This window comes from Cydia fagiglandana, chromosome 3 (genome assembly GCF_963556715.1).
Source record: "Cydia fagiglandana chromosome 3, ilCydFagi1.1, whole genome shotgun sequence".
Taxonomy (NCBI): domain Eukaryota; kingdom Metazoa; phylum Arthropoda; class Insecta; order Lepidoptera; family Tortricidae; genus Cydia; species Cydia fagiglandana.
The window spans coordinates 16,747,319-16,771,725 of NC_085934.1; the positions used below are offsets into that span (position 1 = coordinate 16,747,319).

A 24,407-nucleotide genomic window follows, 5' to 3' on the forward strand; every position below is an offset into this window, starting at 1 on the left:
ACCTAATTTTCTACCGGTCTTGCTGTTGTTTATCCATCTGGCTATATTTTATGATAACGTAAGGAATTAGCATGTAAATTTATATTTTTTTTTTCAAATTGGGCGCGCTGATATCTTATGGCTCCTCTACACGATGGGCCAACGCCGGCCACTCCAAGGGACACAGCCATGCGGTAGAATGAGATAGCAATATCACTTGCTCCCTCTAACGCATAAATGCGTCCCTTGGAGTGGCCGGCGTTGGCCCATCGTGTAGAGGAGCCATTAGATTGTGACTGTAAGTACAGTCACCTGTAATAGTATGTTACACAACGAAGGCCGCAAAAATATCTGACACGATCTCATTTGTAGAGCCATAAGAGCGTATCACATATTTTTGCGGCCTTCGAAGTGTTACATATTATTGCAGGTGACTGTACATATCAGCGTGTTTTACGTTTGGTCACCGACAACACCGTTTAAAAACACTCCACCAGTGTCGCTTACGAACTCTACTTGCAACTTAAATTTGATCCACTTCCCGGTTTCCGATTGAGCTGAAATTTTGCATGCGCGTATAAATCGGATGACAATGCAATATTATGGCACCATCGAGCTGATCTGATGATGGAGACAGGAGGCGGCCATAGGAACTTTGTGATGAAACAACGCAACCTAATTGTGTTAGGGGTTTTTAGAATTGTCTCGATGAGTATTAGTTGCCAGTGGAAAGAAAAGTACAGTCAGCGATAAAAGCTTGTACCAAAAATGAAATTTTTGCCAAAAACTTATTTGTGATAAGCATGAATATTATTCGTAGATTTTGCATCCTGTTTCTTTACCCAGTATCTGTTTCTTCATTTCTCTAATCAGTAATATCGTCCTAGTACCCATTTTACAAGCATTGCTTAGTTTGGCACTTTTATGTGTCGATTTTCCTCAAATATTTGATGATTTATTTTTTAATCAGAGGAAGTTAGCATTTGAACATCTTTATGAGCAATAGGTTATTAAGTAATTTAGGTACAGTCAATGTAGATATTAAAATAAAATATTGACACGAACAAAGTGCCAAAAATTATACTATATAGTTATACATGTACGCGCCACCAATATATGCTATGAGGTCGTGTAATTATACATAATTATTCATTTTTGTCTGGTCGATATTCAATACCTACCTTAACTGTTATCAATATAATTACTTAAGGTAAATTTGAAATGAGAGCTCGCGTGCACTTAAGTATGCACAATATGCACATCATGCATCCCAATAAAATCCTTAAATATCAAACAATGAAATCTATGCACTGAATACAGTTAGGTATCAAGGTTTTGTATTTAATGAATAATAAATATTATTTAGAATAATATTTGCAATAATTTAGTTAGTTTAAGAATTAATGTGAATACTATTTATTTAAGAAATGAGTGAGTAAAATATTTACAGCCTTTTTTAAACAGGACATACGATTATAGTTTTGTTTCGTACTTAAGGTTCTTGTTCTTACCAAGAACTTAAGCATTTTAAATTATTAAATTATAAAAAATTATCAATATTGTCAGAAATATAACAGCTGAAAAGCTAAGACGTTTTTATAGGGTCACGATAAATGTGGTTTTATAAACCCAGTTAGGTTCAGTGCAGAAATTATTACATAAAAGTCAGGTTTGCGGGTTCTTGTGCAAGGTTCGCGGCAGCCGCGTCGTCAGTCCGCGAACGCGCCCGCGCACCGCCGCCGCGCCGCGAGCGCTCCGGCTCTTTGTGCACAAACCTCACACTCTGTATCACATACACTTAGCTTCAAAACCTATAAAATCAATGCTATAAGTTGCCTCGATCATTCCCCTGTACGTTAGAAATTCCCATGCTCACGATAGATGATGATATCATCCCGATAAGGGCTTAGCACCGTATAGCTTCACCGTCGAATTTATTTCAGTTGCGAAATTGTGTTATCTCGGATAACTTATCTGAGACTCTAAGTATCTCATCGGGCAATGATTGACTGACAGAGTAGCAAAATATTGATTCAAAAATGAAGTTGTGAGCAAGTGAAAATGGTTAAATATTTTAGGAAGAATATATCCCTGTCGGACTTCTGGGTGTCGTCTCACGAGCGTCTGAGTGATTTCTACGCGTCGTCATGGCAACGCGGAGATTCACCGGTGCCGCTGTTGGTGATACGGATGGCAGTGGCGCTTGTGGCGCTGGGGATCCTCGCGTGGTCCGTGTATGAAGCCCCGGTGCCGCACTGGCTTATCTACCTGACCAATTGGGGTTTAGTGCTGGTCTCCGCGATGGCTGTCAGTGGCCTACTTGTGTCTTTCAGTGCCGTGAGGAAGATTCTACCAGGTTAGTGATAAGATTCTGTCAAATGAAATTGCCACTAAATGCCAGCATTATGATTTATGGAGAATGCTTTGTGTCTAAGTATACTTTGTATTTCGGCAACGGCTTTGAAATCGAAGCCATAACGTACACTGATAAATCTCGCGAAGTAATCGACCGGTTCAACTTGTGGCCCCGACTGATAAAACGGTCAGTATTTCCCAAAACCGTATTACAAATCAGTCACTTTCGATATTACGCAAAACACATTCAGCACAGAAGTTCGATTTATAATGCACAAATTGTTTTACTGTAAAGCTTAGAAATTCACGATGTCGGATTGGAAATAAACCTAATTATATATAATAATAATACTAGGCATTATGTAAATAAAATCTGGCTATAGCTGAATACAAATAATGGAATGGTAAATAGCAGTACCTAACCTACTAATAATTCCGCTACTCGATGCTAGATGTCGACTCCGAAAATAATAGTCGTTTTGGTACTAAAACTGATGTATGGAGTGAGAACTCTATGTAAGTTTTTCTCTATGGTATAGTAGTTTATAAAAAGACAGAACCTGTATCACAATGACACAATTTTTTTACATCGACATAAGGTTTTCATGCAGGAGGTAACAAGCAGATCAAATTATACACTAACAATGGCGGACATCACTTGAATTGTTTGTCATGCTCGCAGCGCTACAGTTTTCAAATTATCGACTTCCTCATAACTCAAATCTCATGTTTTTACAGTCCGAAGGTTACCGTTGCTGGCTATTGATAATCGTCTAGCAATTAATCTAAACACCTATTATCAACCTATTATTGTATACGTCATTGATTCAAGGAAATTGGCGCTCATTATTGTCATTATTACCTTAACGTAGGTACGTATTTTCCCTTTTGAAATTATAACCGAGCTAGAGTCAGACCAACACAAGTCTGCAACGATTATGATAGCACACACAGTGCAAATATTATTTAAGCGTCAAACTTCTATGACATTATGACGTATAAATAACACTTGCACTGCGTGTGTTATCAAATCGTTGCAGACTTATCTTGCTCTAACTCTAGGCCGTATTCATGTACTTATTATTATGATTATTTACATAATTGAAAATTCAATAAGATTTAGTGTCAGTGTTTAATAAGAAGTTTCTGCATTTTGGATTCCCAATAGAAATTTTAAATTAAACAAGAGTCAATAATATTATTGTTAAGTTCTATCAACGTGGTTTTGACGTTAATCGAAAATGGATAAAAAATAAAAATGAGTAAATACATGTTCTAAGAAGCGTTTATATAGCCGGTCAAGCAAGTTTGTCAGTAATAGAAAAAACGTGAAATTAAAATTTTCTATGGTACAATAACCCCTCGCGCCTCGCTCTTTTCTACTGACGGAAATGGCTTGACAGAGTATAAATCCTGAACAGAAGTAGAATCGAAAGACAAGAAAAAATACCTACAAAATTGAAGATTTTGTCGTGTACCTAACCTACTTTATACTGTTTGCATAATCTGTTATTGACAATCATCTGTCTGTTAATTAAAAAATCGGTGATGGTCTCCTTAGACCACTTTGGCGTGGCAGCATGAGATATACAGTGGGGGAGACCGAGGTGAGTTGTGACAGAGGAGAGTTGACACATTGTCGATTTTTTGGAATCTAATAACTGTTAGCGAGCTCGCAACTGTGTGCGTTTGTTAGCTCGTAACTTGAACTAACAAACGCGCGCTATTGCGACCTAGTTTTTAGTTAACAGATTCCAAAAGATCGACTATGTCACAACTCTCCTCTGTCAAAACTCACCTCTGTCTCCTGCCGCAGTAAAAAAACCGTCATGCATCTATCTCTTTCTAAGAGATAGGTTGAGTTTGATTTAATTAGTATGCAGTGACGTGCAGTGTTTACTCACGATCGCAATGCGAAGTTATCTAACTCGTTACGAAAGTCGTCGGTCGCCGGACAGGCTTCGCTGGCCGACCTTGGCCGAGTCGCTGGCTTCACTCTCTTTTTTCTGGCCCACATTCATAAGATTACTACTAAACATCGTGGAATGTATGATGAATGGCGACGTACGTACGAGTAATGACACTAATAACACATACAAGGCGTACACACATAGACGTAGACCAAGAAAAGTCTGCAGCGATTTTGATAGCCCGCAGTGATTTAGATTTAGATATATAGGTATATTCTCAAAATATTAAATTCATCATCATCATCATCATCTCAGCCTATATACGTCCCACTGCTGGGCACAGGCCTCCTCTCGAGCGCGAGAGGGCTTGGGCTATAGTCCCCACGCTAGCCCAATGCGGATTGGGGACTTCACATACACCTTTGAATTTCTTCGCAGATGTATGCAGGTTTCCTCACGATGTTTTCCTTCACCGAAAAGCGACTGGTAAATATCAAATGATATTTCGTACATAAGTTCCGAAAAACTCATTGGTACGAGCCGGGGTTCGAACCCGCGACCTCCGGATTGCAAGTCGCACGCTCTTACCGCTAGGCCACCAGCGCTCCAGCGCAAATATTAAATTACATTATAAATTATACTAGACTAATCTACATGAATTTATATTATGATATGATCGTCATTCATATTTACATAATATTATTTAATAGATACTATTTTAAAAAATGTCTTACAATTATTAATCTTATGTTAACAATTTGTCCATTCATGTCAAAACAAAATACGGGAATAACTAAGTACGAGTGCAAGTGTTGTTTTAAACGTTAAACTTCTATGAAATTATAAAGCTATCTAAATTGCTGCAGACTTATCTTGGTCTAACTCTAAATTGATTTTTTGTCTATTCAGTTTTTCGAAATTATTTATTTATTTATTTATGTTATGGAGATCCAACAGCTATCTATACAGAGTATGCCACATTAATAAGAGATGGAAAGCCAATTACAGGATCACACATGTAGCTACAGATTATTCACAATAGTGGTGCCATAAATTTTTGCAGCGAGGTCTACAGCTCACAGAACCACTAGTTTATATTATTATAATTCAATGTATATCATTAATGTCAACATGTCATACACATTTACAATTCTACACGTGGAAATTACAGTCTTGGTTGCTCGCGTCATCATCGTCATTTAGATTCTAGGTACCGGGTGTGGCCTGTAATACAAGCAAAAAATTTAACTATAGGCTGTACTCCTCATACTGACCAACATTTGTACAGCGACTTTTAAAAATAATTTGTGGTTTGATTTTTAATACACTTTAAAGTTTATTCTAAGACGCAATGTATTGCGAATTTTGTTATGTTTAAGGCGTAACAAGCAACGTCAATCACAATAATATGGCGTGGCGATGGCGTCCATTGAAAATAATATTTATTATGTATGAAAAATAGGGACTCTAAATACCTCATAATTATTAAAAGTTGTTGAACAAAAGTGTCATCGTTTGAGGAATACAATCTATGTTTTAATTATTTGCTCGTGTTATAGGCCACACCCGGTATATCCAAGAAAAAACTCACCTTTCTTGTCCTGCGTTATATGTAAGACTAAACTACTTGTAACTCCCATTATAGACCTTATCTCGTTGAAGTTAAATGTTAACAAATGGGCATTTAGTTATGTCGACGATGTGCAACCCGTCCACCATGTTTATGCAACGTGGCGATAGATTGCGCGAGTATACATATAATACTAGCATGCGTATCCGCGATTCATGATGATTGGGTCAAAAACAAAACTGCGTTCGCGTCTTTCCTGTAGACATACACAAGAGTTAAGGGCTATAAAGGTTAATTTTCTTATTTAACCCTTATACACGTGAAAAGGTCTTCCTTTTATTCAGAGAACTGTGATAAAATCATTACTTACATGCCCGCAAGCTGTTAACTATTGCCCACAGGAGAGAAAAATGTACAGTTCGCGCGAACACGCTAGTTTTCTCTCCTGTGGGCAATAGTTAACAGCTTGTGGGCATGTAAGTAATGATTTTATCATAGTTCTCTAAATAAAAGGAGGACCTTTTCACGTGGATAAGGGTTAAATAAGAAAATTAACCTTTATAGCCCTTAACTCTTGTGTATGTCTACAGGAAAGACGCGAAAACAGTTTTGTTTTTGACCCGATTGTCTGTGTCTTAAACGAATATAATTATGGTCAGGTTATTTAAATGGAAACTTTTCTGTCGTTGACTTTTTACTGTCGCCTATAATCTTAAATTGAAGCTTTTATTTCCTGATGAAAACTTTTGTTCTTTATCTATTGCTACCCTAAAGTTGCCTGGAAGAGCTTGTAGCAATAATACCGTCGGTTACTATAATCTATTTAGTATTTACATTGTAATTCTGTTTGTTTTCCATTTGTGGTGGTGTAGAACACATTTTTTTTATTTAAAGAATTTTTCATTCACTTACTATGGACAGTGTATGTAGTGATGTAGCGAAAACGACGAAATGATAATTTATCACTACACCTCATAGGTAAAAACAAAGTCTTCCGCCGCGTCTATCTGTTTGTGTGTTTGTTCGCGATAAACTCAAAAACTACTGGACGGATTTTCATGCGGTTTTCACCTATCAATAGAGTGATCCTTGAGGAAGGTCTAGCTGTATAATTTGTTAACCCGTGCGAAGCCAGGGTGGGTCGCTAGTTATTTATGTATCTTAGTGGTAGTGGTCCTCACTTCATCTTTATTCATCATCATCATCATCATCATCTCAGCCATAAGACGTCCACCGCTGAACATAGGCCTCCCCCTTATGGGGGGTGAATGCTATAATCGCCACGCTTGGCAGGCGGGTTGGCGATCGCAGTCGAGTACACCGAATTTGAGGGACGCTGCTGCCCGTCCACCGGTGATCTTGGACGTAGTTTAAGGACATACCCGGGTCCGGTCGCACCTTTATTACTGTAAATAATTAGTTTTGCATTTGCTCTCATTCCAGATGAAGGCATACTACCGTGGTACGTGTCGATGTACTGGTTCTTCTACAACATATCTGGCACTATTGCTATAGTTATCACTCTGCTGTATTGGCTACTGCTGTTTGATTCAAGTGAGTACATTGACATAGATATGTCGGGACTGGCTTTACGTACAATAATAATGAGGCATGCCAGGGGCCAGTACAGCGGTGTGACACCGGTACAACGCGATTGGTTGATGAGGTCGCATCACGCGCGCGATTGGTTGATGAGTTCGTATCACGCGCGCTATTGGTCGCAACTAGATGCGTTAGACTGCACGATTGGCTGGAATTCGTGAGTCACACCGCTAAACTAGTACCATTTTTAGTGCCCGTAAGGCCAGTCCATAGATATATACGTTAATGAGTGAGTAACAATCGCGTTTATAATTTTAAAGAATAACTGCAGCACGTGAATTATGTAAGAAGTCATTGCAACTGTATTCAAGAACTCATTCTCAAATATATCTACACATCTTATAAAATAAAGTCCCGCGCTGCGTCTGTCTGTATGTATGTTCGCAATAAACTCTTAAGGTACTGAACGGATTTAAATGTAGTTTTAGTCTTACCTATCAATACAATGACTCTTGGGTATCGTCTTGGGTCATGCCATTCGTTTTTCGTCAAGTTCTTAAATTAGTCCTATTCTACTTTCGTCACTCATTCTACATTCATCACAATCGTCGGTGGCTTTCAATGTAGAATGAGTGACGAAAGCAGAATAGGACTAATTTAAGAACTTGACAAAAAACGAATGGGACGACCCAAGACGATACCGATTCTTGAGGCCGGTTCAGGTTTATAATTTTTTAAGGGCTTGCGAAGCCGGGTCGATTCGAGAATGAGCTCTTGAAAACAGTTGCAAAGACGTGTTTGAAATTTCCGGTAAGCAAAGTATTGGGGTTTAGGCAGGTGGCAGGTGCAAATGTTACAGTGGCGATTTAGGGCTCCTTTTTATCGGTTGGTTGAATTGGACGTAACCCACGGTCTGCAATCTAACTAAAATCGCATGCGAGTACGCGCGCCGTCAATATTTGCCTAAGCGATAAATCGAGTTGCTACCTGCTGATCGACGCCGGCCTAACGTGAGAATTAAGAAAACGCCTTTAAGTTTTGCACGAGCAATTATGACGAAACCGTATCAACTGATATTTTATTTCTGAGTATGGTATTCGCAAAGAGAATAGAGGGTATATAGGGTTAGGGCTCATTTAGACAGCGCGCGAGCTTACGTGCGATTTTAGTTACACTGCGGCCTATTGAGGTTATATCAACTCAGCCGCCTGATCAAATAACGCAATGTAATGAAACCCGCATGCGAGTTCTCGCACCGTCTAAAAGAGACCTTATTGTCAGTAAATTTTGTATTCACAGTAAATTTACTGCCATCTATCGACACAGGATTTAAACTAAAAATTAAAATGTACCTAAATGAAGTTTCTAAAATTACAGGCATCGTCGTGGTTCAAGATCGCATGTTCTGGTTGGAGACGGTAACGCACGGGTTCAACACTATCCTGGTCCTGATAGAGTTGTTGGCCTCTCGCACGCCGCTCCGCTTCGCCCACATCTACCAACCCCTCGGCGTGGGCATGTGGTACGCCGTGTTTTCTGTGATATACTATGTCGCCGGGGGCACTGATGCGTAAGTTATTGTTTATTTGTATAAGTAGTTAAAGCCTAACAAGTTCCTTTTTAGCCCTCGCCACGTTGCGGATTTTCGATGGAACTAATTTATTTTAATGGCAATTATTTTGTTTGACATCCGACATTGAAAGTCATTGAATGTCACCGATGTAAACAAATCGAAAATGATTGTAAATATACTGGGTCAAGCAAATCTTGTCAGTAGCAAACGGCGGCAAATTTGAAAAATCGCGGGTTAGCAACACTGTGTTCGAATAATTCGAAAATCGCGTGTCATCTGTGTTTTATCTGTGGAATGTGGATCGCGAATGACAGCCATCATCTTTGTTTACATTCTGAATCGATTCTATTTCAAGAGATATTTCTGCTGTGTCACCATTAAATACCAATATATTAAATAAAATTGAGCTTAATCAAAGCTAAGGTGCCTACAATGCCTACAGTTCCAACTGATAAATCTAATAAAATATTAAAATCCAATAGGACATCTATCTGCTGAAGCAATGATTTTATTCATTACATTCTTGTTTAACGGCATATTCCACTTCTAATTTTATTTTGAGATCTTCAAATTCACCACACACCGCTTTTAAATTGTCCGTCCATACCATTTAATAACAATTTCAAACATTTTCAATAGAGAATCCACGAGTGACAATTTGAATTGACGTACGTAACAGGGCGCGCTCAGCGGAAAAAAAAGTTTTGGTTCGATGTACATTGTACATTGCTGCTTTTCTTAGCGCAATACTACTCTTTGAGTGTTGCCCTACTTTAGTTTGCTTTACATTGCTACTGACAAGATTTGCTTGACGCACTATATTTCAGGATAATAATAGATTTTGCAATCAAAATGCCCAAAAAAATTCACACCGATGCTAAACAAATAATTTTAAATACATTAAAATACTTGCGACAGAAAAAGGATACGGGATTCAGTAGCATTCCATTAAACAATGTTGTGAAATTATTTGTTGACATGACGGGTACTGATTTTCATAGTGAGTTTGTAATAAACTGGTTAGTTTTGTACTAAATATGAATATTAATTATTAAATTATTATTTTTCTCATTTAAGGCGTCTTTAGTGCTATAATCAAAAATATTTATTATAAGAATGAGCCATTACCACCACGAGTGACTGAATCTGGTAAATATATATACGGAGGTCGAATATTTAGAATCAAATTATGGCGGATAGGTAAATTATTCATACTTAATTATCAACTAAACATGCTCTTTCGATTGGGTTTCGATTGGGAAACATACTTCTACAACTCACATGTACATATGTAATTGTATACCTCACTCGCTCTTGCACGATGCCAATACACACTGTCCCGACTATTCATGACGTACACGTATTGTTGCTATATGTAAGCTGTTTGTAGCGACATTATATCAGGGCTAAAAAAGAACTTGTCAGGCTATACATAGAGTAATATAAGTAAAGATAGACTAGTAACTCCATACATCAGTTTGCTTACCCAAACGCGCGTAATTTCGTAGTCGACATCTAACGTCAAGTAGTGGAACTATCAGCACCGCTACTTGATACAAGATGGCACAAGTGTCGCTACTGAAGAAAAATATAGGTAGGTACTGCTAAAACAATTTACAACTAATATTAGAAGCAGAAGGAGTTGAAAATAGAATATCGAGTAATCCGGTTATAATATTAGCTGAAAATTGTTGAGCATTAGAGTTTTTGTTCGCCGCGACATCTATTGTCGACTAGCAGTACTGATATGTTCCACTACTTGACGCTAGATGTCGACGTTGGTAAGAAAACTGATGTATGGAGTTACTCTTTATTTACTTATATTACTTTATTATGATAGTTAAAATACAAAATCAAGTTTAGTGTAATCACATGTATACATGATTATGCACCCATTCGGTCAAAGTGGCGCATATTGTAACGCCACTTTGCACGTTGTCGTAGATTGTAGTAGGAGGCATTTAAGCGTCAGTCTTGCTCAAGACGCATATTTTCCATTGCGTACACGCACAAATTACAGTATACTTATGTAGGTAGTGTTTCGCAAATTCCGTCGCCGTATTCCATGTTTATCCAAATCTATAGGTACTTGGTACTTAAGACGTAAAACGAATTTGTCTAAACCGGGAAATGATAGAGTTCGACCGTTGTCTGCAATGATTTTGATAGCATCCGCAGTGCAGGTGTTATTTTAATCGTAAAACTTCTATGAAATCAATATAATAATAATATACGTCCTATATTACGTCCCACTGCTGGGCACAGGCCTCCTCTCACTCGCAAGAGGCCATGATATTATGATGTATAAAATAACACTTGCACGGCGTGTGTTATCAAAATTGTTGCAAATTTATCTTGGTCTCACTCTAATAAGTTAGTTTTCGACCCACACACACATTGATCTTGGTTCTTCACACTTTAAATTGACGATGTTTAGTAGATGTGTACACATACGCATCCACATACAGTGACTATTAATTAAAATATATATGGTCAAGCAAATCTTGTCAGTAGAAATAGGCGCGAAATTCAAATTTTCTATGGGACGATAACCCTTCGCGCCTAATTTTTTTAAATTTGCCGCCTTTTTCTACTGACAAGATTTGCTTGACCAACTATAATAATATTATTATACGTTTTATTTTAATTTTAACCCTTTTTCAGCTTAGGGAACCCGTATATTTACGAGATTCTGGACTGGAGCCGCCCAGGCCCCACAAGTGTACTGGTAGTGGCTACTGTAGCAGGCCTTATCGTTGTGTACTCAGCGCTGTGGGGTGTATCCGCAGCTCGAGACAAGCTGACTGGAGCGCTCATACGGACTACCAGCCATACCCTGCCGTTTACACCACCCGACATCGGCGGATTTGCCTAATCTCCAACTCCAAATTATTTGCCGTCGGAGAGACCATAATAAATCGACCGCTAGAATGAGTCCTCGCCTGCGCAGTACGGGGGCGACGGGGTAAGACGACTAAGGGTGGCGGGGAAGGTGCGGGCGCCGTACGCCTGCCGCCCGCAACTCCACCGCCTGGTCGGTCTATAATGCCTTATTTAAACCAAATAACTACTGCTCGCGTTGATAGACAATGGAAAAAGCTGTAATATCTATCGCCTTGACTTTTGCGTGCCATGTGAGCTTATACATGTTCTATCTAAATGTATGTTGCAATATGTAATGATGACCAGAGCGCGGAATTTTCGGGCAAAACAAAAGACTGTCGCAATCTTGCTAGAGTTACAAACATTTTTTTATCGATATCGGTAGTTGGGAAATGGAAGAAAAACGGACCACGGTTTGCTGCAAAATTTCCGGGCTCTGGTTATGAATGACAAAATAAGTGACATATGATACTAGCATTTCACGGCGGCACGGTAGTGGTGAAACCAGCAAGATATATATTATTTCGATGCCAAGGATGGTCATTGTCATTACGAAACGTACCTGCCTATATCACAATATTCACAATTTTATGTGTGTAATATATTCCTAACGCTACAGTAAAGGGCCAAAAAGAATGCACATCGGCAATCATCGCATTTCCGAATACAAACGAATGCTCATTTCCATGTACATCAATTATTAGGTTAGTCGTTTATCAGAATTTGAATTTAGAACTAAGTACTTTATTGTTGTTTTGTTTTGATTTCACGTGAAATATATAGAGCTGTAAAACACGATGTAACTATTTTTAATTATTGCTATATTCTTGTTAGGGCAAAATAATCTTCATAAATATATATTTTATATAAGATCGACAAAAAGTGTAATATTGTAATGACAAATCTCTGTTGAACCTTCTTAAAATAATTACTTACATTAACATCCTCATGTTTTTTAAGTTGGTTGGCTTCAGATAAAAAATATTTATAAACATTGTGGATAATTTCGCGTGACTGGTAGAGTAACGGCTTACCTTTTTTCCCTATAGATGCCATAGTACAAATTTAATTTTATAGGGGTTTTAGCAGCTCTATATATATATTGACTTAGATAGGCGACTGCACTCTCTCGCATTTGAACCATGACTGACAAAACAAACGTCATGGTGTGTGCGACACAGATATCGCTATACGAAGTCGAAATTAGCCGATTGCCTCTTTCTAAAGCTCGATGTGCATTCTTTTTGGCCCTTTACTGTACATAACATAAAATGACTAATGTCATTATAAAATTTGTATTATGGGTAATGATATTTCCGAATTAATTAAAACGGTATGTACGTTCTACTGACTACTGCAGGCAGGGTGTTAAGATTAGGTTTGCTCTATCTCATGTCGGGTTCTGCGAAATATTTAGAACCTGCAAAGAGATTTTTATTACTAATCCAAGACGAAGAAAGCTTTAAAATTGTCTTCTTAAGTCCTACATTTTGGTGACGTTGGTAGTATCATCTATATTAAATATTGTTCCATTGTTAGATGACCATCATCATCAGTTTCATCCTGTAATTGTCCCAAAAACGTGTAGAATTGGACCAAGATAAGTCTGAAACTATTTTGATATCACACGCAGTGCAAGTGTCACTTAAGTGCTTATATTAAATAATAATTAAGTATGATATACGTACTTGAGATATTTTATATGTATATGAAGAGACTCTTACCTGCAGGCAAATTGTAAATACAGTTTTGCAGGGCTCTGTATAGATTTAAGCTCTGTACCATGGTATAATAATATACTCTGCCTGGTACTCTCTTCCCGTCTTTTCTAGGTCACGTGACTGACACAAGCCTACGTCATCATGCGACAGCGCTATATGATAATATGCGATAGCGCTATATATAGGGGCCATGTTATTGTGACGTAGGCTTGTGTCACTCTGGGAAGGGAAGACCATGTTTTATTAGACTATGCTCTGTACTGTGTATTAATAAATAAATAAATAAGTGTTTTTTACGCATCATAATTTCACAGAAATCGACGTTTAATATAACACCTGCACTAGTGTACCTATACCTACGTGTGCTACCAAAATCGTTGCAGACTTATCTTGGTCTGACTTTACCTATATACCTATATGTGAATTCAGGATAATGTAAGTTACGACGACCAATTTTAAAGCTTTTTTTATTCGCAAATAGAGATGGGTAGGGGTGAGTAAATACTGAGTATTTACTCGATATTTACTCAAAGCACCCGATAAATACCCGTATTTACTCATTTAGGTGGGTAAAAACGATTGCTTATAAAATATTCAAAAAGTGAGATTTAAGAACAAATTTGTCTTTTATTGAAGAGTGCTAACGTGTATTAACAATATCTATAAAATAAAAAGCATATAGGACGCTTAATTTAGGAAAAAAGGTAATTATTAGTGAGAGGCAAATTGTGATAATGCAAAGTTAACAATTTTGTTTTAAATAAGAAGGTATTTACTTTAAAAATATGGTACTTGAATTCTATTGATGTTCTAGATAACTTCATGTCGCGTAAAAAGTGCGTGTTTACGCGGCACTTACGACCTTTTATTAAGGGTTTTTTAAAGAAAACTCAAAAATGGCTCAACCGATGGCGTTCAAAATATTGTTTTTTGTACTCTATTATACGGCTAATCTCCCGATATGTTTTCATATTTTTTCTGAACTTTGGTTCTAAAGTTATAGAGAGATAAACATTATTTTGGCCTTTCGAAACGGTTTTTTTCCCAAAATATTCAATTTATCCAAAAATGTTCTTAGATACATTCCAGTTATTTTTAAAGACCCATTTAATGATGTGCAACACGTTGGTGGTTTCTGAAATATTTTTTTTGTGACATTTAGTTACATGTATGGAGTGCCCCTCTTAAAAATACATTTCTTACAATTTTGAGTACTTGATCGAGTAGCTGCTTACAAAATACACCTATTTTTCAAATTTATATGCCCCTTTCAGCACTCTAAATAGTTTATACCCACAAATTTGGGTATAAACGAGTAAATACGGGTATATTGAGTAAATACTGAGTATTTACTCGGTATTTACCCGTGAGTATTTACTCACTACCCATCTCTATTCGCAAATATTTAAAACAACTTTGTTGCAGCTTGTTGCGTTTGGATTAGATTTACTTTACAAATTAATAAACATTTCGTATTTAAATTATACTGTAATGTTTATAATGTGTACTTAATATATTTTTTGTAAATATTTTAATTAAGTTTATTACTAGGTTATACTGTAAATAGACTATTAGTAAATATATTTTTATTAAATGTTGTAAATGTTTCGCTTGCCTTTTAGGCATTTAATAATTTATGTAGTACCTAAATAGATAAACATAATCAAGTGTTTATCTACCTACTTTTATTTAGGAATATCTATAGGCCACCAAGTTATTAAGGCGATACTTGCTCAAAATATGGTGTTGCATATTTTAACGTGGTTATTTTTCTATACGTAAGTAGGTACCCACTAAAATAACTAATAAGAGAGTTGAGCTATCCTTTTATACAATTACAGTTTTTATATTTCACTTTGACCACTTTTATATTACGAATAAATATTCGTGATAAGCAAAAGCATGTAAAGTAGTAATAACTAATTAACCTTATTCGGAAGCTTGTCATACAAGCGAACTCAGTATCTATGTAAATTATGTAAGACTGATAATTATCGACGTCAGGCTTTTATGGGGTTAAGATTAATCTGATGAAATCGCTCAGCAAGAAGTCCACTGCATTCAAGTTAATTTGCCAGACGACGCAAACTGCTGTCCGCGTTTGTACCAGCGCACTGATATTGCTAGCTCCTTCCTAGCTACGATTCTGAACGTATAAACTAAACGCTCTCAAAGTATCTATTGTATTTCATTATTATTTTTGCAAATTTTCTTACTTATCTATATATTATAAATTATCCAGTTTTAAGGCCATGTATGACTGATAAAATAAAAATTTAAGTGGTGTTCAGTGAAAAATGGTACATTTTACTAAAACATCTTGTGAAGATGAGCACCTGAGAAGATTTTACACATCTTCTTGGCAACAGAGTGATTCGCCGGTAGCAATGCTAGTGTTGCGGGCCTTGGAGTCTGCTGTGGCACTGGGGATATTATTGTGGTCTTTGATTGAGGCTGCGGTGCCTCAATGGATCGTCTATCTCACTACTTGGGGTATAATACTGGTTTTTGCTATGGAGGCCAGCGGCCTCATCGTATCAATATGTGCATTGAAAAAGAAGCTACCGGGTGAGTTATGAATACTTTTCTTGCTTGATGCTTTTTTGTATATTTTATGGTCTTTCAAATCGGTATCATGCGGTTGCAATAGGGAATATTAGGCAAAGCTCTGCGTGGAGGCACCTTTGTGGCACATACAGTAAACAAACCACATTGACACATCACACGTCACGTCAATCACATGGCCTACCGCGAAACAAGAAAATCGAAATTTCGTTATCTAATCGCTCTATCACTCTTGCATATTCGAGCGATAAAGAGGCAGATAGCTATTAAATTCCGATTTTCGCGTTTACCGGTAGGCCCTTGTTAATAAACCGCCTTGATGCATCAATGTCATATTTTATTGTCTGTTAAAACTTGTCAATAAACAGTTTTAAGGCACAGTATGTAATTGTATAATTTAGTCTATGAATTTACTGAGTCGGTAGTGCTGCACTCTGGCGGCAGAACATTGTAGTAAATATCCCCTATTAATTATGTATATAGTTTGAAATTATTAAACATGAAGATTGTCATTATACTCATTATGGTATAGCTACCGGATGGTAACCGTCTACTGCTGTTGCTGGTATTTCCCAAAGATGAAGCTAGCGAGAGGCGAGCGTAGGCTTGGGTAACCGCTTACCATCAGGCTTAATCAGGCGGGCCGTATGTTTTTATACCACCTTCCAACCTTGTCTACATGTTGAAATTAGATTTACAATATTAAAAAGTTTATTCACACGGTTGTATCAATGCAATCCTATTAAGGGTTAACGTCTAACATTAATCATGTTCAATCCAAAGTTAATTAGTTACTAATTGATTTTTGATCTACGGTCTTGATTAAATAGATTTCTGCGAACCACAGAAATTCAGTTTTTTTAAATTAAGTAGCTGGATTAAAACTACACGTGTATTACACGCGTCTGTCTTTTTTAACCGACTTCCATTCCATAGAAGGAGGAGGTTCTGTATTCGGTTGTGGCTATTTTTTTTTTTCTATGTACGTTCACCTATTACTCCGACATCCGTAGTCCGATTTGAGTAATTCTTTTTTGTTTGAAAGGAGCTACCTCCGAGTTGGTCCCATTTTAATTTGGTTCTGGTCTGATAATGGGATCCATGAGGAATTGAGGGAACTCCTCAATTTTTAAAGGCACATGCATGGTGATTTGGGTGTTTTCTTAAGCAACTCGAGCATTTTCTCCCGAAAACCACCACTTTGATGAAGTAGACCTGATGATGATGACTGTTTTGATGATAATGATGATGATTTATTAAATGTAATATGTTCAGCGATTACTCCGGCACCTGTGATCCGATTTGAGTAATTCTTTTTTTGTTTGGAAGGAGTTGCCTCCAAGGTGTTTCCGTATTATTTTTGGTTCTGGTCTGATGATGGAATCCATGAGGAATTGAGGGAACTCCTCATTTTTTAAAGGCACGTGTAAAGTGATTTCGGTGTTGTCTAAAGTAACTTGAGCATTTACTTCCGAAAACCGCATATTTGATGTAGTGCAAGTGTAGCCTTACCACGAGTTTGACATTAACATATTCGCTAAGTTAGCGACGCTAAAGTCTTCGTAACTTACTTTTTATGCATCTCGCTCGCACTAATATGCCAGTACGAGCGAGATGCAAAGAAAGTAAGTTACACACACGCTAGCGAATAAATTAATGTCAAACTCTTGGTAAGCTGGTAAGGCTACTGATCGGGGGTTAGGGTTCGGAGTTAAGTGGTCGGGGATTAAGGGGTCGGGGAATGGCGGTTGAAGGGCTGCTGGTTCAGGGTCGAGGGGTTCATGGATCAGGGGTTGATGCGCTGTGAGGTAGAGTGATCGGGGGGTTGAGGGATTGGGTCAGTGACGGGGCGGAGGATGGATTTAGTGTAGTGACAGGAATTATAATTTCCCAGACGGACTCGAGAAAATTCCTGATTACATATTTATTAAAGTAGGTACCCGCATTTAATTTGAATCATGATGTTGTTTTTAATTCATGCGTCCTGCTCTTAACAATGCATTAAAACTGAAAATTGAAAAATAAAAACTTTTTACAAAAAAAAGAAAACCGACTTCAAAAAGGATGAAATAAAATATTATCCTTTTTAAGTCTATGCGTTACCAACTGATATGTTTGAAGTCGGTGCCAAGCCAAGTAGTAAAGAATACTCGTCAAAAATAATCAACTTTATGACTATAAATCCCATTAGAACTGTACCATTGGAACTATTATAAATGTGTAAGTAATTCTGTCTGCCTCTTTGTCGCCTTTTCATGGCTAAACAACTAAACCGCTTTAGGTGAAATTTGGCAAGAACGTAAATTCCTTGAATTGTTTTATATTTTTAAATGTAGTCCTCTGAATAAGGGACGGGAAATAACTTCAGTCCCAATCCCACGCTTGCGTGCCGACAAACATGGTACGGACTGTGCCAAGAAGGTTTGATCGTGTGTTCTGAGGTGTGTTCTTAGGTACAGTCGACGTCAAAGATATGTATTATACACTTTTGCACCTTACTCCTTTGTAATAAGACGAAAAGTGTAAACATATTTTTAACGTCGACTGTACCTACAGAAAGTACGTTCATTGTAAGGCAATCCAACGTACATCCTTATCGAATCGCACCAAAATCATGGTATGCTTCAAAAGTTGGCTTGGCACCGACTTCAAACATATCAGTTGGTAACGCATAGACTTAAAAAGGATAATATTTTATTTCATCCTTTTTGAAGTCGGTTTTCTTTTTTTTGTAAAAAGTTTTTTGACTTCATAATTTTCGTTAGAACCGATTTCGAACTCATTTACATGTACATATTTGAAAAGTATTCAAGAACCAAGAAATATTGTTGATTTAATATCTTATTTATTACATCATAACATTCATAACATTTATTATTAGTTAACAAAAAAAGTAAATTTATTATTTCGATTGTTTTATTTCTCCCGTACTGTTTATATAATTATTATTCCGACTTGTATACAGGGTGTAATCGTTAAGTGTAGCCAGGCGATAATTCCGTAAATATAACAGATATAAGAAAACTTCAAATTGATATCGAAAGAGCGTTACCCAATGAGTAAGATTACATTAATAACTTTTAATAAAAGCAGAAATATTCCAAACATTAACTTAAAACCTTCCCATACATTTAGTATGTAATTTTACTCATTGGATAACGCACTTTCGATATCAATTTGAAGTTTTCTGATATCTGTTATATTTACGGAATTATCGCCTGGCTACACTTAATGATTACTCCCTGTATAAACAATAACCCTGGTTACTCACTAACAAAACACAAAGCGCATGTTCGTTTTCTATAATAACATTAATAACAATAACGGATACTTTGATCAGTTAGTTACCTGTTGCCTCTAGTTACGTATGAAACTGCATAGCTAAACTGCTGTACATTGAAGTGTAAAAAATGTAAAAATATGGGTGCATACAACTTACTCAAAAATATGTCCCATAGTTCTTAATTCGCTGATATAAGAACTATATGACATATTTTTGGGTATACTGTACTGACTGTACAATGATAAAAGAGGGTAATAAACTAATATAATATATAAACGTGCGGAGCTCAACGTAGATGGCGCTACAACTATTAAGTTTTGAAATAGAGCTATTTGCATTATTTTGAAGGTTCGGAACGAATTTTGGACGCGCTTTTATTTTTCCATGGATAAATAAATTCCCATCACCTACAAACATTTGACTCATTCATATATATCTGGCTCATTCATGCCAATTTCTTCATATGCAATATTTTAATGCACCTTCTGTACGCAATTTGCATTGTACACCCCAACAGGACATTTTGTAAATAAATTAATCACACAAAAATTGCTTAGATGTTAGTAAAAAGATTGTCATTACAATATGAACCTTCTTCTGTTCCTGTTAACTCGTTTCAAGGTATGCTTCTCATTAGTTGTTGTATTGTATGTTGGAATTAAGGCTTCTAGTTACAAAGAAAAGGATTTCTGCTGCATAAAATCTCGTAATTATGAACATCGTTTTATTGGTATCGTCTTGAGTCGTCCCATTCGTTTTTCGTCAAGTTCTTTAATTAGTCCTATTCTGCTTTCGTAACCCATTCTACATTCGTCACAATCGTCGGTGGCTTTCAATGTAGAATGAGTGACGTAAGCAGAATAGGACTAATTTAAGAACTTGACGATAAACGAATGGGACGACCCAAGACGATACCGTGTTATTTGATTTCAGAGGTAGGCAAGCCACCGTGGTACGTGATGATGTACTGGGTACTTTATAACATATCCGTCCCTTTGGCTATCGTTGTAACCATGCTTTATTGGAGGTTGCTATCCAAAGATGGTAGTAAGTTGCAAATTAAATAACTATTATGTACATATTTTGTGTTAAGAGATTACACTGGTACCTACTTATGACTCTTTAGTTGCTAATTAGTTGAGGTTAATTTTTAAATTCCAACAACGTCCTCCGATGGTTTGGTGTAGAGGTCCACATGTTGTTCAATTTTGTCATTGTGAAGCCTACACTTAATTTAAAAAAAATTGATATACCTCTGCGATATACTTATTGGGACCCACGTAACACCATAGACGGTGCAGGGCCGGGTGCAGGCAGACCGAAAAGGAGATGGCAGGATGAATTGGACGCATTCTATCCAAAATGATGGGAAAATGCCAACCCTACCCGACCCTACCTACAACCCTATAAGGGTCTAGTGCAGAAAACGAGGGGGGGGCTTTGCCCAGCAGTGCGATACTAAAGTAGGCTACCTATATATTTAATAAAAAAATCTTTTGTATTCTAGCACTATCTTTGATGTTTTAGGTAAATACAGCATTCATGACCGGTATTTCTGGTTGGACACTTCATTGCACGGGTTTAATGCAGTGATAGTTCTGATCGAGGTTTTCGCATCTCGGACACCAGTGCGTTTAGCACACATCTACCAGCCACTTCTTTTCGGTGTCGTGTACGCTGTGTTTTCCAAAATATATCAGGAGGCTGGGGGCACTGGCGCGTAAGTTATTTTAATTTTATTTTTAGTACAGTACTCGCGAGTTTTTAGAATTTCTAGCTGATACTAAAAGCAGTGTCCGTGCACAGATGTATGACATAATTATAGGGGGCAAGTTGAATTGAGCGCAAACACCTTGAATCTCGAGCGCGAACTGTCTACTCGTATGTCTAATAATAATCAAGATCTATCTGTTATATTATGCGCAGAAACATATTTATGATTTTAAAAAATAAATGGTACTTTATAAAATGTATCTAAGCGTCCGTTGGCTCGTTGGGTGAACGACACGGAAAATTATGAGTCACTTCTGGATGAGATTAGCTCAGGACCGGGACAAGAGGTGTACTATAAGAGACGCCAATGCTCAGCAATGGCGATAAAGGGCTGATATGATGATGATGATGATAATGTAAGCACAGCCCGACAAAACTCATCTGTGTTTGTCTGTGGAATCGACAGTCTTTAGTTACAATAACACTCAAGTTTTACTGATTTGTTTACCATTTGCCTTTAAACATAAATCATTTACAGATATGGTCAGCCCTATATCTACAAGTTTCTGGATTGGAGCGAGCCGCAGAGCTCCTTCATGACGACTATTGGGATTGCAATAATAACAATCTTTTTATACGTGATTCTGTGGGCATCCGCTTGTACTCGCGACGTGCTGAGTCGTGCATGCTGCTCTACTAGACACCGGACAACCGAGCACAGTGTACTAATTTAATTATCACCGGACAGAATTTGATTTCGAACAAGTTATCTTAGTTATTCATCGGATACTTCATAATGAACATGTTTTCAATTTTTCTTACATTTCGATGAAACATTTCTTTAAAATACTTACTACCTATGTAATTAGTTTTTGATATATATCGCTTTCATTGTAATAAACATATTTTTTTCAGTTCTCATAATATAGGTAATTCTAATTTGTTTTTATCTTTTACGGGTTAGATTTTGCCTCTATTACAGCTATCGCTCTGAAAACTTTACTTTTTTTATTAATTATAAAAATATAGATATTTAATTAAGGACAATTAATTTGTAAAAGTATCTTCCTGCAGCTTTCCCAAGGCATTCCCAAACAGAAGGCACTCCTAAGAAATAGGTTCCAAGTGTTCCAACTATATTTATTTTTTGAAAGTTTCCCTTACCCGTATAGGCAATTGACCTATATTTAATCCGACTCAACACACAAGTAGAAAAAGGTACATTTAAAGAATTAAAGAAGTCCTGTTTTTATAATTGGGTAATATAATTACATATACTTAACACCACCAAAGAAAACACTATTACCACTTAATTTGTGATTTAAGCGCCATCTGTTGCTGAGTAGTTGCATTATTATTTTTACTGCCATCTATTGCCGAATCGCCGAAGTTACTTTAGTACAAAGTTTTTGTATAGATGGCGATACAATACTGACAGTAATAACAACAACAGTACAGTCAGCAGCAGAAGTTGCTAAGCGGGCGAGGTGTTTAAAATTACCTTGACAAGCTCTTATTCTGTCAAGTTTGCGGAAAGTTTAAATTTTTGAACAATAAAGTCGCGTAAAATTAATCTTGACATTCCGCTAAAAAAATTTAAACTTTCCGCAATTGGCACGTCAATTCTGTAGTCATCAAGACTTTTGCAGTAGTCGGATTTAACTTAGACATTAATAAAGTTGACCCAACAACATGTGGGATAAACTACACTTGAAAGGCACGCGACCATCGCATGATGGTATTTGCTCTCAACATCGCGAACAACTATTTGCTTTCACAAAGTTTAGAGCTTGAACCTCGTTGGTTATTCTGAGAGTATTTCAATTCAGCACTGTGAAATGATTAAAGTAATTTTACTCCATCTAAACTAAATGAAACACTGAATAGAATAATTAACTTACATTTAATCTTTGAGCCTTCGATTAAACGACAGCGCCACTTGCACCATCCCACTAATCGGGGGTTAACCCGTTATACCGTCAACCCAGTGTCAAATCGTACTGGTAACCATGGTAACTCCAGGTTTAACCGGTTAACCCCGGGCTAGTGGAATGGTGCAAGTGGCCCTTAAGGTGTCGTCGAAGGCTTGCTGAATACTAAAACTAAATGAGGAGTGTCTTTTCAAAAGGTCTTATTTCTCTATGCAAACCTTTACAAAAATAGGCCCTTTTGAAAATACACTCCTCAAATGCTTAAGAGGAAATGGGACGATCGTTTCTACATACAAACGTAGTCCCAATTTAATATACATAGAGGAAAATGAGGACTACCTTTGTATGAAAAGGCGGGCAGGTACTTCACTTTTATCTTAATAAATGGGCAGGCCACATTGCGCGCAGAGAAGATGGCCGATGGGGTCGAAAAGTGCTCGAGTGGAGACCACGGACTAGCAAGCGTAGCGTAGGACGTCCGACGGACGACCTTGTTAAGGCCGCCGGAAGACGCTGGATGCGGGTCGCTTCCAACCGGTACGAATGGAGGTCCAAGGGGGAGGCCTATGTTCAGCAGTAGATAGATAGATAGATCATTTATTGATAAAAATATAAAAAATTTACATGTCATTTTCTTATTCTATAAGTAGGTACTATAAATTATTATTAGGTACATTTGGTATTATCACAATTAAATTAAAATTAAGAAACAATTTTATTGTGTAGATGGGTCAGTGACTTGTAGCAGTTAACGAATTCGTCAATACTGTAGCATGCCATGTCCAACAATATCAGTTTAAGTTTTTTCTCGAATATCGAGTCCGAAGTAGCTTTTAACTCTTCGTCTAGAGTATTGTAAAGTTTTATACCTACTATGGGTAAGGATTTTCTGGACTTTGCTAGACGTCGCGGGGGCACGTAGAGGAGGTTGCGTCTACGCGTTACAGTCTGGAGTTTTTGGTGATTAGAGGGAATCCGTTCGAGATTGCGTCGTATGTACTTGCATGCTTCGAGTACGTATACAGAAGGTAACGTGAGAATTTTCAGCTGCTTAAACAACTCCTTAGCATGGTAGTCTGAGGGTTTTTTAGCCATGATACGGATTGCACGTTTTTGTAGTTTAAAAACTTTTTCACGTTCCGCACATGTTGCCCATAGGTCCACACCGTAGACCAATATCGAATGAAAGTACCCAAAGTATGCTGTTTTTAGATTGTCTTCAGAGACGCTGTGGGTAAGTCTAGACAAGGCAAAACATGCTGAGGAGAGTTTTTTGCAGATTGCTTCTATGTGGGGAGACCATGTTAGACCAGCATCAATTTTGAACCCTAGGTATTTAACCTCACTTACTTGAGGTACAGGCGTGTTATTTATTGTAATAT

At 37.2% G+C, this 24,407-nt stretch overlaps 2 protein-coding genes across 2 annotated transcripts; both read left to right on the top strand.

Annotated features, from left to right (window-relative positions):
• The first annotated feature begins 1,678 nt into the window (after nucleotides 1–1,678).
• LOC134680237 (protein rolling stone-like) lies at nucleotides 1,679–11,922 on the top strand. Its single transcript, XM_063539327.1, has 4 exons — nucleotides 1,679–2,335; nucleotides 7,258–7,368; nucleotides 8,734–8,926; nucleotides 11,594–11,922. Exons 1-4 carry the CDS (start codon nucleotides 2,041–2,043, stop codon nucleotides 11,802–11,804), a joined length of 810 nt encoding a protein of 269 aa, XP_063395397.1. The 5' UTR covers nucleotides 1,679–2,040; the 3' UTR covers nucleotides 11,805–11,922.
• Nucleotides 11,923–15,277: 3,355 nt separating this feature from the next.
• LOC134680238 (protein rolling stone-like) lies at nucleotides 15,278–23,468 on the top strand. The gene is made up of 4 exons (XM_063539328.1): nucleotides 15,278–16,101; nucleotides 20,315–20,428; nucleotides 20,909–21,101; nucleotides 21,633–23,468. Exons 1-4 carry the CDS (start codon nucleotides 15,831–15,833, stop codon nucleotides 21,826–21,828), a joined length of 774 nt encoding a protein of 257 aa, XP_063395398.1. The 5' UTR covers nucleotides 15,278–15,830; the 3' UTR covers nucleotides 21,829–23,468.
• Nucleotides 23,469–24,407: the final 939 nt, after the last annotated feature.